Source organism: Cydia strobilella, chromosome 16 (genome assembly GCF_947568885.1).
Source record: "Cydia strobilella chromosome 16, ilCydStro3.1, whole genome shotgun sequence".
Classification (NCBI taxonomy): domain Eukaryota; kingdom Metazoa; phylum Arthropoda; class Insecta; order Lepidoptera; family Tortricidae; genus Cydia; species Cydia strobilella.
In genome coordinates, this window is record NC_086056.1 from 9,732,405 (window position 1) to 9,746,918 (window position 14,514).

The 14,514-nt window shown below is 36.7% G+C and overlaps 1 protein-coding gene across 2 annotated transcripts in view; it reads right to left on the reverse strand.

Moving 5' to 3' along the window:
- LOC134748305 (uncharacterized) overlaps nucleotides 1-5,911 on the reverse strand; it is an 80,002-nt gene extending 74,091 nt beyond the window's left edge. For both annotated transcript variants that reach the window (XM_063683057.1, XM_063683058.1), the window contains exon 1: nucleotides 5,688-5,911. In XM_063683057.1, the coding sequence (XP_063539127.1) occupies nucleotides 5,688-5,906 (219 nt within the window). In that variant the 5' untranslated portion in view covers nucleotides 5,907-5,911. The remainder of the gene's footprint in view (nucleotides 1-5,687) is intronic.
- Nucleotides 5,912-14,514: the final 8,603 nt, after the last annotated feature.

The following is a 14,514-nucleotide window of genomic DNA, read 5'->3' on the forward strand; positions in this document are numbered from 1 at the left end:
GGGGACCTCGAGGAATCGCAGTAATCTTGGAAAATGTGTACCATCCTGGAGAAATTTGCGTTTGACTCTAAATCTACGTTCTGTGTGAAAATAAGGTGTAAGGCAACATTAAAGCTTATATATTAATTTGTACATAAAAAAAGTCCTAGATATATTTGCGGAAAAAAATACATCTTGTTATAGAAAATAATTGCTGAATCCAGACTAAGCGCTTATACCCTTTCAGGGGATATTCTCTTAAGGCTGTACCCTGAGCCAGAAGGCAAAAAAATTCCTTATATGATCATATTTTTCTAAGAGACGTTGACTTTCTAAGACGTTTCTAAGAAACTAAAATATATGAAGTCCAGTCCAGTGGTGAAGGCAGGATTCGAACCGGCGCGCCACCCCACCACGGCGGAACCGGTCCCAATGTCTCGACTATATGCCATCTTACTAAGACTAGGGTTGGCTTATACCAACTCTAAGGATAAGCAGTACGTGTACGTGCTTACACCTCCTATACGAATTCCTATTCCTTACGGAATTACAATATAGGGAAAGAGACTGGTGCTGCCATCTAAAGTTGTGTATAGATGGCAGCACCAGTCTCTCGCTATATCGTAATTCCATAAGGAATTCATATAGGAGGTGCAAGCACTGCTTGTCCTTAGAGTTTGTCTAAGACGCCGTCTTAGTAAGATGGCATATAGTCGAGACATTGGGACCGGTCGGTTCCGCCGTGGCGGGGTGGCCTAGGAGTTCAAGCCGTCAGCCCGGATTGCTAAAGACGCCGGTTCGAATCCGGCCTTCACCACTGGAGGGCTTCGTCACTTTTTCTTTATTTTTTATTTTTTTTAAATTTATTTAGAAAACAAACAGTCACATACAGATAAGTTTTAACTTGCAGATATACAATAAGACCAGAGTCATTAATTATAACATACTGATATTGATAACAAGTAGAAACAGGGCTTGTTCGGCACTGCCTATAAATAAGAAGATACACAGAAGTTACAATTGGATACACAACTAATCAAGTACCTAAGTATCAAACATGCTTACAAACATACATACGTTACATAAGACTATAGAACAATTACTTTTTTTTTTAAAGCAATGTGAGTATACTTGAGTAGCATAGTTTAATATATGACATCTATTTTAGTTTATTACCGTATTAATCATAAATAGTAATCGTTTAGAGCTTAGGCATTTACTATGTCTAGACTGCAATCAGGCATAAACAGACTTAATCTATTAATCATCGTTATTCATTTACCCTCGAAAGTGTAACTATCTGTAACCTGCAATCTCCTTATCAGTTGTTTTTGAATTTTGTGTTATTCTCGTACAAGTGCATCTTTTGTCACCTAAAAATGCAATGAATAGGTATTCAAGATAAGGGTAAGGTCAAAGTGTATATTTAATTATTTGATACCTACCTATACATATTTTTAACCGACTTCAAGATTTCAAAGGAGGAGGTTCTCAATTCGGTTGTATGTTTTTTTTGTTTTTTTTTTTATTTTATTTTTTATGTTTGTTACTCCATAACTCCGTCATTTCTGGACCGATTTTGAAAAAAAAAAATTTATTGTAAGTATATATAGGTACATACAGATTGGTTCCGTTTTCAAAAAGCAGTTCTGATGATGAGATCGAGGGAACTCCTCAAATGTTAAAGGCATACATATAGTGATTTTAGTATTTTCATCAACAAATCAAGCACTTACATTTAAATAGTGACATTTAATGAAGTGGAACTGCTGATGATGATCAGAACGGAACTCTTCAATGACGCATAGTTCACGTTTGGCGATTTGTCCTCTTCGTTATGTTTGTTAAGCAAGTTAGGTTCTCAAGAAACATTTTTGTCAAGCTCGAGTTCTGATGATGGGATTCGAGGGAACTCCTCAAATGTGAAAGGCATACATATAGTGATTTTTGTATTTTTATCAACAAATCTAGCATTTCCATTTTAAAAAGTGACATTTGATGAAGTGGAACTGCTGATGATGATCAGAATGAAACTCTTTAATGACGCACAGTTTACGTTTGGCGATTCGTCCTCTTCTTTATGTTTGTTAAGCAACTTAAGTTTTTACGACATATTTTTGTCAAGCTCGAGTTCTGATGATGAGACCCACGAGGAACCGAGGGAACCCCTCAAATGTGAAAGGCATACATATAGTGATTTTTGTATTTTCATCAACAAATCCAGCATTTACATTAAAAAAGTGACATTTGATGAAGTGGAACTGCTGATGATGATCAGAATGGAACTCTTCAATGACACATAGTTCACGTTTGGCGATTTGTTTTCTTCTTTTCGGGTCCAAGTTTGGGTCTGGGTCCATACCCAGACCCAAACTTGGACCCGGACTCGGACCCGGACCCGGGTCTGGACATGGACCCCAACTCGGACCCGGACCCGGACTCGGATCCGGACCCAAGCCCGGACCCGGAAATGCTACTAGAAAAGTGGGTTATTTTTTGAACTGCGATTCTTACAGAACAGAACTGCTATCAGAAAAGTAGGTTAGGTTAGGTTAGAGCTGTGACCCTTACAGAAACGAAATGCTATCAGAAAAGTAGGTTAGGTTGGGTTAGAACTGCGACCCTTACAAAAACGAAATGCTACTAGAATAGAAAAGTGGCTGGTTTTACCTCCTTTTCTACATAATTAGGCAAAAGATGCTGTCTTTTTCATTTCATTGTCTGGAATCTAAGAGTGCACCATCAACAATAAGTGAACTTTCAGCGGCCCCCATTGAAGTCGGTTTTTTTTCTTAAAAATCTGGGGGCACGGCCGTGCCCCCGCCAAGACGAGACAAAGGGAAAAAAGCAGTGCATATCTTTTCTCGGCACGTTTCGCCGTATTTTCGAACCCTCGTAGCTTCGTCTTGGATAATGCTAGAGCTGTAATTTTTTGTATATTTATTTATACCACGTCGGTCGTTGGCATACATATTCGAACGAGCGAGGGAAGCGAAGTGAAATTCTTACATTCAACTTGGAACACACGGCCGGCTACACGTCCCAGCATTTCCATGTTTTTTAGCTGAACGATAGTTTCATGGACTTAAGTAGGTAAATCTGTTCTAATTTAAATGAAATTGGGTAAACGTGTCGATGAAGGCATTATATTTTAGTCATTAAATTATGAGCAGGCTCAATCAAGGGGTTATGCATGGAGCTAGAAAAGCGTAGAAGGAGAAGGCCAAAATAGTAGATTGTTAACCAAGGGATGAAAGGCACTCATTTTTACCGAGGTATTTTCTCACTGCGTTCGAGCGCCAATAGTCCGAGGCAGAAATGATGCCTTTCATCCGAGTTAAACACTCTACTTTTCATTTCGAATACGAGGAAAGTAAAATGCATGTGTTTTTTTAAAAACATGACTAAGTATACATTTTTATAGTATTTCTTGAGGGTCCTTTTAATTAACAATTTAGACAAAAGCATCGTTATATTTTATGGAATGGAGAGTCAAATATCAGAATGAAAATTGTATAACAAATCCATATAAAATCAAATTTCAATTGCTTATCTTAAAAAAATTAAAAAAATCTTACTTCGAACGTAAAATGCTCTAGTGCAGACACGTATCATTTTCTGCACACCTTTTAGAACAACAATGACCCTCTTTCAGAGCATGAGAAATGAAAAGCTATTTGTGAGGGTCTTGCTATTCTGGTCATTTTATTTGCAAGAAAGTATGGTCGAGTTTGGTATCAAATGAAAGTGCTCGCTTTAACAACGAAATGCTGGAACAACATACCTCCGCCTATACTATATCGGCGCCAAAATTTATGTTGTAATTCTAAGACCTTACTCCTTTTTTTATAACTACCATGTACCTAGCTTTAATTTAAGTGTTTATATAGTGAGTAAGTTCTTTTTCACCTCAGCAGCTCGAACAAGCCTACTTTCGTCACTCCCAGGAGTGAGGAAAGTGCGACTTTCCTCACTCCAGGGAGTGAAACAATGTAGCTTTTTAATTTAGTGAAGGCCATGACCTTCATACTTTTATAACATTTTTTTTATGGTACGGTACGGTACGGTACGATACGGTACGGTACGGAACGGTACGGTCCGGTCCGGTCCGGTCCGGCCGGTCCGGTCCGGTCCGGTCTCGTCTCGTATCGTATCGTATCGTATCTTATCGTATCGTACATATTATAATACTTTTTTTTTCTGATTATTCTGTGAAATACATTTTAACCTTTAATATGTTCTCACTACTGAGGTGAAAAATTATGTGTGCAACACGAGAGCAAAGTAATTTTACATCTCGTGTTTTTGAGTCCCTTTCTACGCTCGGGACAATATAAACACTCGCAAGAAAAACCAACTTTCCTCTCTTGTTTGACAAATAACTATTTTTTTGTAACTGAAGTGGCGCTGTTTGTAGAAGGTTTTTACAATAAATGTCTTTTCTTTCTTTATTTCTTTCTTCTTTCTTTACACATTTATATATAACATTGTTTTTTTTAAATTACGATATTAAAATAATTGGCAAGATTTATAAAAACTAAATAACATATAGGTAACATGTAGGTATTTGACATTTGACAAGAAAGATTACGGGTTATCACAGACAGATACAGTTTATTTTAAGGCTCCACAGACCTTACCTTACAATAAATCGCACGCGGTTTTCGATCCTTGGCCGACTAGGGCCTTCAACCCCTCCTCTCCCCCCCCCCCCCCAGCACCAGGGTTACGGCCGGGGACTTTTGATATGTTCACCTAACTAGTCCAAACAAAGCTACGAACTCAAAAATTGTGTTCCAAGCATTTCCCTCTATAACTTTTTTTGGACATTCATTTCCTGGCCTATAAGTGTTGAATATTAAATAGTAAATGACAAAAATGCCCAAAACTATACATAGTTCGGACCGGAACAATGTTAATAATGTAAATAATAAACTGCTAAAAAGAACAGTTCGGTAAATTAAACTATTTCGCTACAAAACATTTCCAAATTAACATCAGAGCTGACAGGTAAACAAATCAAAATGTCATTATTCATCCCCATACTGTACCACATAACAAACTTTGATAACTGACTAATCATAATCCAATACCAATCTAACACTAGGATTACTTAGTTTTGAGTAATAAGACAAAACATTCCTCGTAAATACTTACTTTGATCACCCGGAAACAAAGATGGTCTCCTACACCTCCGTTCCGCGTCGCAGCGAGCGGCTGACTGGTGAGCAGGTCCGGACAAGTATCCTCCATCGTGTATACCCACATACGCATATTTCGTTGTAGTTATGAAGATAATAACGATGGTACTATTGCCCCCGGTCTACCCTACAGGGCTGACAAAAATGAGTCGTTCTTTTTCCACGCCATTAAGTAGATATTAGGTAATTTAGGCAATGGATTGCCAATCCTGACATTATCCTTAACTAAACTAATAGCCAACATCGCCATGCGCACTTAGCTCTCCTGGTCGAAGTAGCCCCTCATATAAACGTTCACGCAGAGCGATGATTTACGCGCGTTTCTGTGATTGTAAAATGTTTAGACTACAAATCCTCGTTCATGAAAATCCTCAATCCAACAGTGGACAAATAATCCGTTAAACGTATTTAACGGATTATTTGTCGACCTGCCTGTCGAAGCTTGTGGAAAAAAGGACTACCGAAGTTTGTTCAAATGTGTTGCTATTAGTATTATATTGTACCTACCTGAAAGCCGTTGTACTTGATGAGCTCCTTAAGTCTATCGACGAAATAGAAGGCGCCCTCGTTGTCGTAGTGGCCGATGTCGCCCGTGCGCACGTAGCCCTCCTGGTCGAGCAGCGCCTCGCTGGCCGCCGGGTCGCCCATGTAGCCCTTCATGCGGAGGGGCGACTTGATCCATAGCTCGCCTTCCTCGCCCACGGTCTTTCTTTTGCCGGTTTCCATGTCTATGACCTAAGAAATGTTGTAGAAAATATAACATTTAAAACTTTGTTAACTTTTGTAACTTTTTTTACTTTTGTAGAAAATAGGCTCAGGTCAGTTGTTAGGTGTTCGTGGAATTTTTTGAGAGTGGAAAAGGGAAATATTTTCTCTCACACACACATCTGTTTGCAAAAGGCTCACCAGTTGCTTGTTGCGCTGCGCCAGACCAGAGATGGAGGTAAGTTTAGAAGTGACTGAAATGACGGCTTACACACACACACACACACACACACACACACACACACACACACACACACACACACACACAGGTGTGTGACTATGTTTTATTTTAATTACCTTAATAGTCATGGCCGGAGCCGGCTGAGTCCTGCAGGAGCTCAGCCAGCGTTTGGTCTGCACTATTTTCTCCACAGAGGATCCTGCACTACAATCTTGCATGTTTTGAGCAGTGATTGGTGAAGTAAATATATTATCTTTGGTTTCGTAATTCTTACAGAATGTGAGTAATTTCACCTAAAATAAATAATCTCTTTTTTAATTTACAATTATTATAATAAATAAGAAAAGGAAAACCTTAAGCTACAGACGGAACTTCTCGAGGTCCATACCTATCAAAATTTGAGCACACAATTGCAATCACCACAAAAACCAACGAAATAAACCAACAAAAACAATAATTCTATACTTACTGACTGACTGGACTGGACGCACGTCACTCAGAAACTGAATCAGAATTATGCGACCGAGTGGACAACATGTTTACGACAGCCAGCCGAGTACCTAGGTAAAAAAACGGCCAAGTGCGAGTCAGACTCGCGCACGAAGGGTTCCGTACCATTACGCAAAAAACTGCAAAAAAATCACGTTTGTTGTATGGGCTCCATCTCCATACAACGTGATTTTCTTGCCTTTTGCTTAAATATTGATTTTATTCTGTTTTTAGTATTTGTTATTATAGCGGCAACAGAAATACATCATATGTGAAAATTTCAACTGTCTAGCTATCAAGGTTCATGAGATACAGCCTGATGACATACAGATGGACAGACAGAAAGACAGGTAGACAGACAGACAGACGGACAGTGGAGTCTTAGTAATAGGATCGCGTTTTACCCTTTGGGTACGGAACCCCAAAAAGGTTACCGTCACCCGGTAAAAATAGATTTTTCCCCTCACTAGTTAGTTAAACTGTCTTTTATCCTTTAAAACAAGCGGGGAAAAACGCATTTTATCCACTAGTGGGGAAAGTAATTTGACCTTGGATGGAGCGTGTTTGAGTAGCTTGATAGATAACAAAACGTAAAACGCTCATAATAATGGTTCGTTCGATATTAATTATCATTAAACAAATGTTTTGAGAATCTAATAAAAAATACCAAATTTAGCTTTATTTAATGATTTTATGTCATAAACCTTAAAGTTCCATAAGAAACGTTTGTTTTTTAATAATGATGTTAAATATAATTCTGAACGCACAAGTTGAGTCGATGCAATTTCAAAACGCATCATTGACATTTCATACGTCAGAAATGTCAACATTGTCAACAAAATTTTTACTTGAAAACTTCTCACGTAAAAATACAGAATTTTCAGTTTTTTATTATAATATCGTAAAAAATGAGTGACTCCAGTGATGAAGATGATCTAACGCCTGTGGATGTTGCACTTTCCTCGCTATAGTGAGGTGAAAAGTTTTGTGTTACACACGGGTGCAAATGTATTTTACTTCTCGTGTGTTGAAACACTCGCGGGTAAAATACAACTTTGCACCCTTGTATAACAAATAACTATTTTAATACAGTTGCTCAAAAAGTGCTACTTTTCGTGGCTGTTTAGCGTGCGGAAAGTTGGTTTTCGCGAACTAGTGCTTTTTACTTTTCCAATTTTTTTAAATTTTTACTTGTTCCAATTCATGACTACTTATTAATGAGTGTTAACATTAGTTTCCATTAAACTTCGTATTCAACATAAAAACCTACTGACATACGACCCAACTAACATAAGAATACGAAAAATATGCATATTTCTTATTTTATTACTTACCTCTTCATCATTATAAGTATTATAACACGTTTATTTTTTATTGTTGAAAAACCGTTCTTAATAAGTTGTCTGAATGGAACGGAACGCCTGTCAAAAAAGAGGCGTATTTTCTTACTGCAAGAATGTTTTAAGTTTTCAAAGGCAACATTCGATATTGTTTTTATAAATATACGATACGATACACAAATAACCGTAAATAACGATATTGAGGTAATAATAGTACAATGTTTTAATACAAGAACAATAAAATGTAAATACAATTGTTTCTGTCTTATAGAACATGCATTTGAAAAAAAAACTTTCATTGAAACGGGTTCAATAATAATAACATAATCTATTCTAGTCGAATATAAAAACTTTTATAAAAAAAAGATTAACCGACTTCAAAAAGGATGAAATAAAATATTATCCTTTTTAGGGTTCCGTGTTTAAGTATATGCGTTACCAACTGATATGTTTGAAGTCGGTGCCAAGCCAAATTTTAAACCAGAGATTTTGGTGCAATTCGATAAAGATGCGGCTATATAAGTATGTACGTTGGATTACCTAATGCAGCGTACTACGTAGGCGAACAACACGCGAATGCGAAGCGGCGCGGCACGGTGCCTTAATTAATCCTTTGATACCTATATAGAAGTGTCCTACGTGGGCGATCTCGTTGCGAACGCGAACGCATTGGGCCGGCCGTGCCGCGCCGCGTCGCTTCGCTTCGCGTTCGCGAGTGTTCGCCTATGTAAGACGCAGCGTTACACGACGACAATAAACGAACTTCCTGTACACCTCAGAACAGAACACACGGTTGAACCTTCTTGGCGCAGTTCGTACCATGCTTGTCGGCACGTTAGTGTAAATCTAATACGTTTTGTCGTCGTATTTTTTTAAAGAGCATTTCTTACTAATTCTTAAACAGTCACAGCACGCAAGTGTGGGATTGGGACTGAGTTATTTTCTGTCGCTTATCCAGAGGAGTACATTTCAAAATATAAAACAATTCAAGGAACCTTCATGCAAAATTTCAGCTAAAGCGGTTCAGTTGTTTAGCCATGAAAAGGTAGCAAAGAGGCAGACATAATTGCTTTCACGTTTATAACATTTGTACAGTTGTAATGGGATTTATAGACATAAAGCTGATTATTTTTGACTGGTATTGTTACTACTTGGAGTACTTGGCTTGGCACCGACTTCAAACATATCAGTTGGTATCGCATATACTTAAACACGGAACCCTAAAAAGGATAATATTTTATTTCATCCTTTTTGAAGTCGGTTTATCTTTTTTTTATAAAAGTTTTTATTTTTCCATTTTTAGTTTTAAGACATTATTAAGAGCGTGACGCATGAATGAAAAACATAATCATGTTTATCTGTAAATTCGTAAACTTTATTAAATAATCAGAATTTTCCTCGAGTCCGCCTGGGAAATCATTCCTGTCAGTAAATCCATTCTCCGCCCCGCCACTGACCCAATCCCTCAAACCCCCCGATCACTCAACCTCACAGCACATCAACCCCTGATCTCTGAACCCCCCAACCCCCAAACCACCAACCCTTCAACCGCCATTCCCCGACCCCTAACCCCAGACCCCTTAACTCCTAACCCTAACCCCCAATCCCACTCCCAACCCCTCAGTCTCCGACCCATCAACTCACCTCCTCTCAACCCCCAACCTCAAACCCCCCAAACACTAATACCCTCTACCTTCACCTCTCAGTCTCTTTGGTTGTTTCCAACACTACCTACATCAAAAATCATAATACACATACGAGGGAAGTTATCAGTAGCCTTACCACGAGTTTGACATTGATATATTCGCTATCGTGTGCGTAACTTACTGTTTATGCATCTCGCTCGTACTGGCGTATTAGTGTACAAAGTAAGTTACGAAGAATATTTAGTGCCAAACTCGTGGTTAGGCTACAGTTGCACTACATCAAATTGGTGGTTTTGGTACGGAAATGCTTGAGTTACTTTAGAAAACACCGAAATTACCATACACGTGCCTTTAAAAATTAAGGAGTTCCCTCAATTCCTCACGGATTCCATCATCAGATCAAAACCAAAAATATTACGAAAACACCTTGGAGAGGTAACTTCTTTCAAACAGAAAAAGAATAACTCAAATCGGATCATGGGTGCCGGAGTAATCGCTGAAATCATTATCATCAAAACAATCATCATCATCAGCTCCACTTCATCAAATTGGTGGTTTTCGAGAAAAAATGATCAAGTTGCTTAAGAAAACGACCAATTCACCATACATGTGCCTTTAAAAATTGAGGAGTTCCCTCAATTCCTCATGGATCCCATCATCAGAACAGCACCAGATTAATGTGGAACCACCTTGGAGGTAGTTCCTTTCAAACAAAAAAAGAATTGTTCAAGTCGGACAACGGGTCTCGGAGTAATCGCTGAACATCCTACATTAAAAAAATCATCATCACTACCTTCAAAACAATCATCATCATCATCAAGTCCACTTCATCAAATTGGTCGTTTTCGAGAGAAAATGCTCAAGTTGCTTATGAAAACACCCAAATCACCATACATGTGCCTTTAAAAATTGAGGAGTTCCCTCAATTCCTCAGGGATCCCATCATCAGATCAGAACCAGATTAATATGGGACCAACTTGGAAGTAACTCCTTTCGAACAAAAAAATAATGACTCAAATCGGACCACGGGTCTCGGAATAATCGGTGAACATACTTAAAAAAAAAAAAAATACCCACAACCGAATACAGAACCTCCTCCTTCTATGAAATTGAAGTCGGTTAAAAAGCTAGAAAAACACCTCTTCATAATGTCAATGACAATGTCAATGATGTCACAGAATTAATAATATAAAAGTTTCGAATTCCATTCCTTACTTGTTGCTTTTCTTATTTTTTCGCAACTGTATTAAAAAACGTCGTTCGATACACGTGCGGATATGTCATTCTTCACTCGTCCCGACGTCCCGAGTCTCAAGATATCTCGGTACTCGTGAAGTAATGACATACTTTCCGCACTAGCATCGAAATGTACTATAAACGAATAGATAGGCATTACACGAATGACATATTATGTTACCTACCTACCTACTACAAACACTGAACTATATTACTAACGTATAGAACCGGCACAGAGAACCAGTATTTATCATTTATTTATTGTATTGTCATGTACATAATAGGTGTTACATAATATAAAGTCAGATCATGACACCCTGTAAGGGCACACAATAGTATTATTATTCTAGGCTAATTACATTTACTTATTAGTAATCAATTTAAATTGAAATAAAATAAATGACCGCAAATCTTAAAACTAAATCTAAGAATATATCGTCAAAAATAATTATATTGGTAAATGATTAATTTAATTGATTTGTCAGTTTATTATTAATAGTTATTATTTCAATTTATTGATGTCGTATAATAATAAGTAGGCTAATGGTAGAAAAAAAATGTCAAATTGCAATGTAAAATCCTAATTTCATCAGTGTCTTATTCATAACATTACTACATACTTAGCTAAAATAATAATATAATGTATTACTGGAATTTATTATGCGCATTACATTGCTGTGAATAGTGTGAATAGAGGCAGACCGACGATTTTTATTTGTTATGTTTCTTCGATATCATCAATACATTCTTGAAGGCTATACCTATATAGGTATATAGTAGTTTTTATTTATTAGAAATTGTTTGAGTTTATCTATGAATTTTTTTTCAGATGTTTCGTTCTTTATTTTATCTGAGAGCTTGTTATAGATCTTAATAGCCATCATGTTTGGGCTTGCTTGGTACAATTTTAAATTAATATATAGTATTTTGCGCCATGAGTTCCTGCCGTTTTGGCATCATAATACCATAGAAGCGGAGCGTGAATCTCGCGACCTAAACGCGTAAGGACCATCAATTTTACAGCGCTTACGACGTTTTGGTCGCATGGTACTGGTTGTAATTGTGACAATTTAATTGTTTGGTATGTCGTCTATATGTCTCTATAGTACGTAATAATTACTCAATGGCTACAAAACGCCTACTACCCTTTAAAAATCCAGGTTACGCTGTTCTGCATGGTTAGACATAAAATCTCTTGAAAAACAAAAATTCAAGCACGTCAAGAAGGCAAATACGCAACCATAAGAAATAACAAACTATTCATTGAAGGAAAGGAACACATCAACCGCGAAGAAGATTACAAGAATTAAAAAAAGCATCCCAAGAGACAACACCAAGTACAAGTACTTACTTCACCGTCGCACAGCCTAATGCCAAAACAAAGACCGCCGACGGTCACTGCCGCCGACTGAGTAATAACAAAACACGATGCGTTGCAATGAGGAAAATAGTCACCGACCCCAAATAATCATCCGACCCCACTAACTTTAGACCGATATCAGTGTTACAGACATTCAGTAAAAATTTTGAAAAATTAGTATTGTCTCAGTTATTAAAACATTTTAACATCAATAATTTAATGCATAACAAACAATTTGGTTTTACACGGGGTCGCTCAACAACCGACGCTGGTGTTGAGCTAATTAAACAGATCTTCGATGCCTGGGAGGAGTCGCAGGATGCTTTGGGTATCTTCTGTGATTTATCTAAGGCCTTCGATTGCCTCTGTCATGAAACATTGATCAGGAAACTGCACTTTTATGGAGTAAGAGGATCGGCACTGAATTTAATTAAGTCCTACTTACACGGTAGAATACAAAGGGTCGATGTGAATGGACAACGATCACCGGGGTCATTGGTCTCTATGGGTGTACCGCAGGGATCAATATTGGGGCCGTTCCTGTTCCTTATCTACATTAATGACCTGCCATACCTTGTAAAGACCCACCTTGATATAGTATTGTTTGCAGACGATACCTCACTTATTTTCAAAGTCAAACGACAGCAACAAGCTTACAGTGATGTGCTATTTCAGAAGTAGTAAATTGGTTCAATGTTAATAACTTATTGTTAAATGAGAAAAAGACTAAATGTATTAAGTTTGTATAAGGCATGTGCAAACAAGTGTCATTGTGAAGGACGAGGAATTGGAATTGGTTGATAGTACAGTTTTTCTTGGTATAACTTTAGATTCTAAACTCCAATGGGGTCCCAATATTGATACTCTTTCGAATAGACCGAGTTCTGCAGCTTTTGCAGTGAGCAAAATCCGTCAGTTAACTGATGTGAAAACATCTCGATTAGTATATTTTAGTTACTTCCATAGCGTTATGTCATATGGTATTTTACTGTGGGGTGGTGCTTCAGAGATAAATACCATTTTTGTTCTGCAGAAGAGGGCTATTCGAGCACTATATAAAATGAACCATAGAGACTCACTTAGAGATAAATTTAAGAAAATTGACATAATGACAGTGCACTGTCAATATATTTATGAGAATATTCTGTATGTACATTGGCAGTTTTAAGAAAAACTGTGACATACATAACATTAATACTAGAAATAAGCATAAGCTTGCAGTACCCTTCACTCGGCTCCATAAAATTAAAAAAAATATTCATGGGTAACTGTGTAAGATTTTATAATAAACTTCCAAATATCATCACTGAATTATCTGCTAATAAATTTAAAAAATATGTAAAACGTAAACTTATCTCCAAAGCCTATTATAGCACACAAGACTACATGAATGATGAAACACCGTGGGATTGTGATTGAAAATAATTAATTATTTATTATTGTGTTAATAATGATGAAATTGATAATTCAATGAATATTAGGTAATCCGTATTTTTTGAGATTTAGATTTTTATTCTAGAAAGTTTCTACTGGTATTTTTTATACAATTTTGGTGTTTGACGATCCTTTTGTGAATTCTTATTATTAAGTTTGACATATCTATAATGATTCAATGTTTTTAAGAATAATAATAACTGCATCAATAAATTGCTCTGATATTTAGATTAAGGTACTTAATATTTAAAACTTGACAATTTAAAAGTGCTTGTTACTAGGCCTATTTGAATAAAGAATATATTGACTTCTAGATAATGGTTGATCATAGAGAAAAATTATACATAACAAAAGATACTTATTTTAACATTTCGTCCATAATGAAGTAATACAGTTGGTTGTTCGAAAAAAAAATATGACTGAAATTTTCTAAGAACGGCCCCCTTTGTTATACCCCAACATCCCCAACCCATTCCACAACAACAACATACTACAAAAAAATTTAAACAGACCGTGGTTAACAAAAGGCTTACGATTGTCATGCAGGCATAAACGTGAACTGAAAACCTTCTACTTAAACATAACATAAAATGAAATAATAATAATAATAAGGCAATTACTATAAAAAGTACGATTTTTTTATTTTATTTATGTGTTAAAAACTCAATAAACTAAATTCCTCATTCCAAATAAAAAGATCAAACTATAAAACAAAAACTTGTGGACGATAATAAACACTATTATACGCAAAAATAAAGTTATACAATAAAAGAATGTCATTACGTTAAAATTTTAGTTGTAGAATCACCCAACATTCAACAGTCGCAAACATAATATTTAATGAGTACACTTCGCGTCTCGCGTCTGTCTGTAGGCTGTCTGT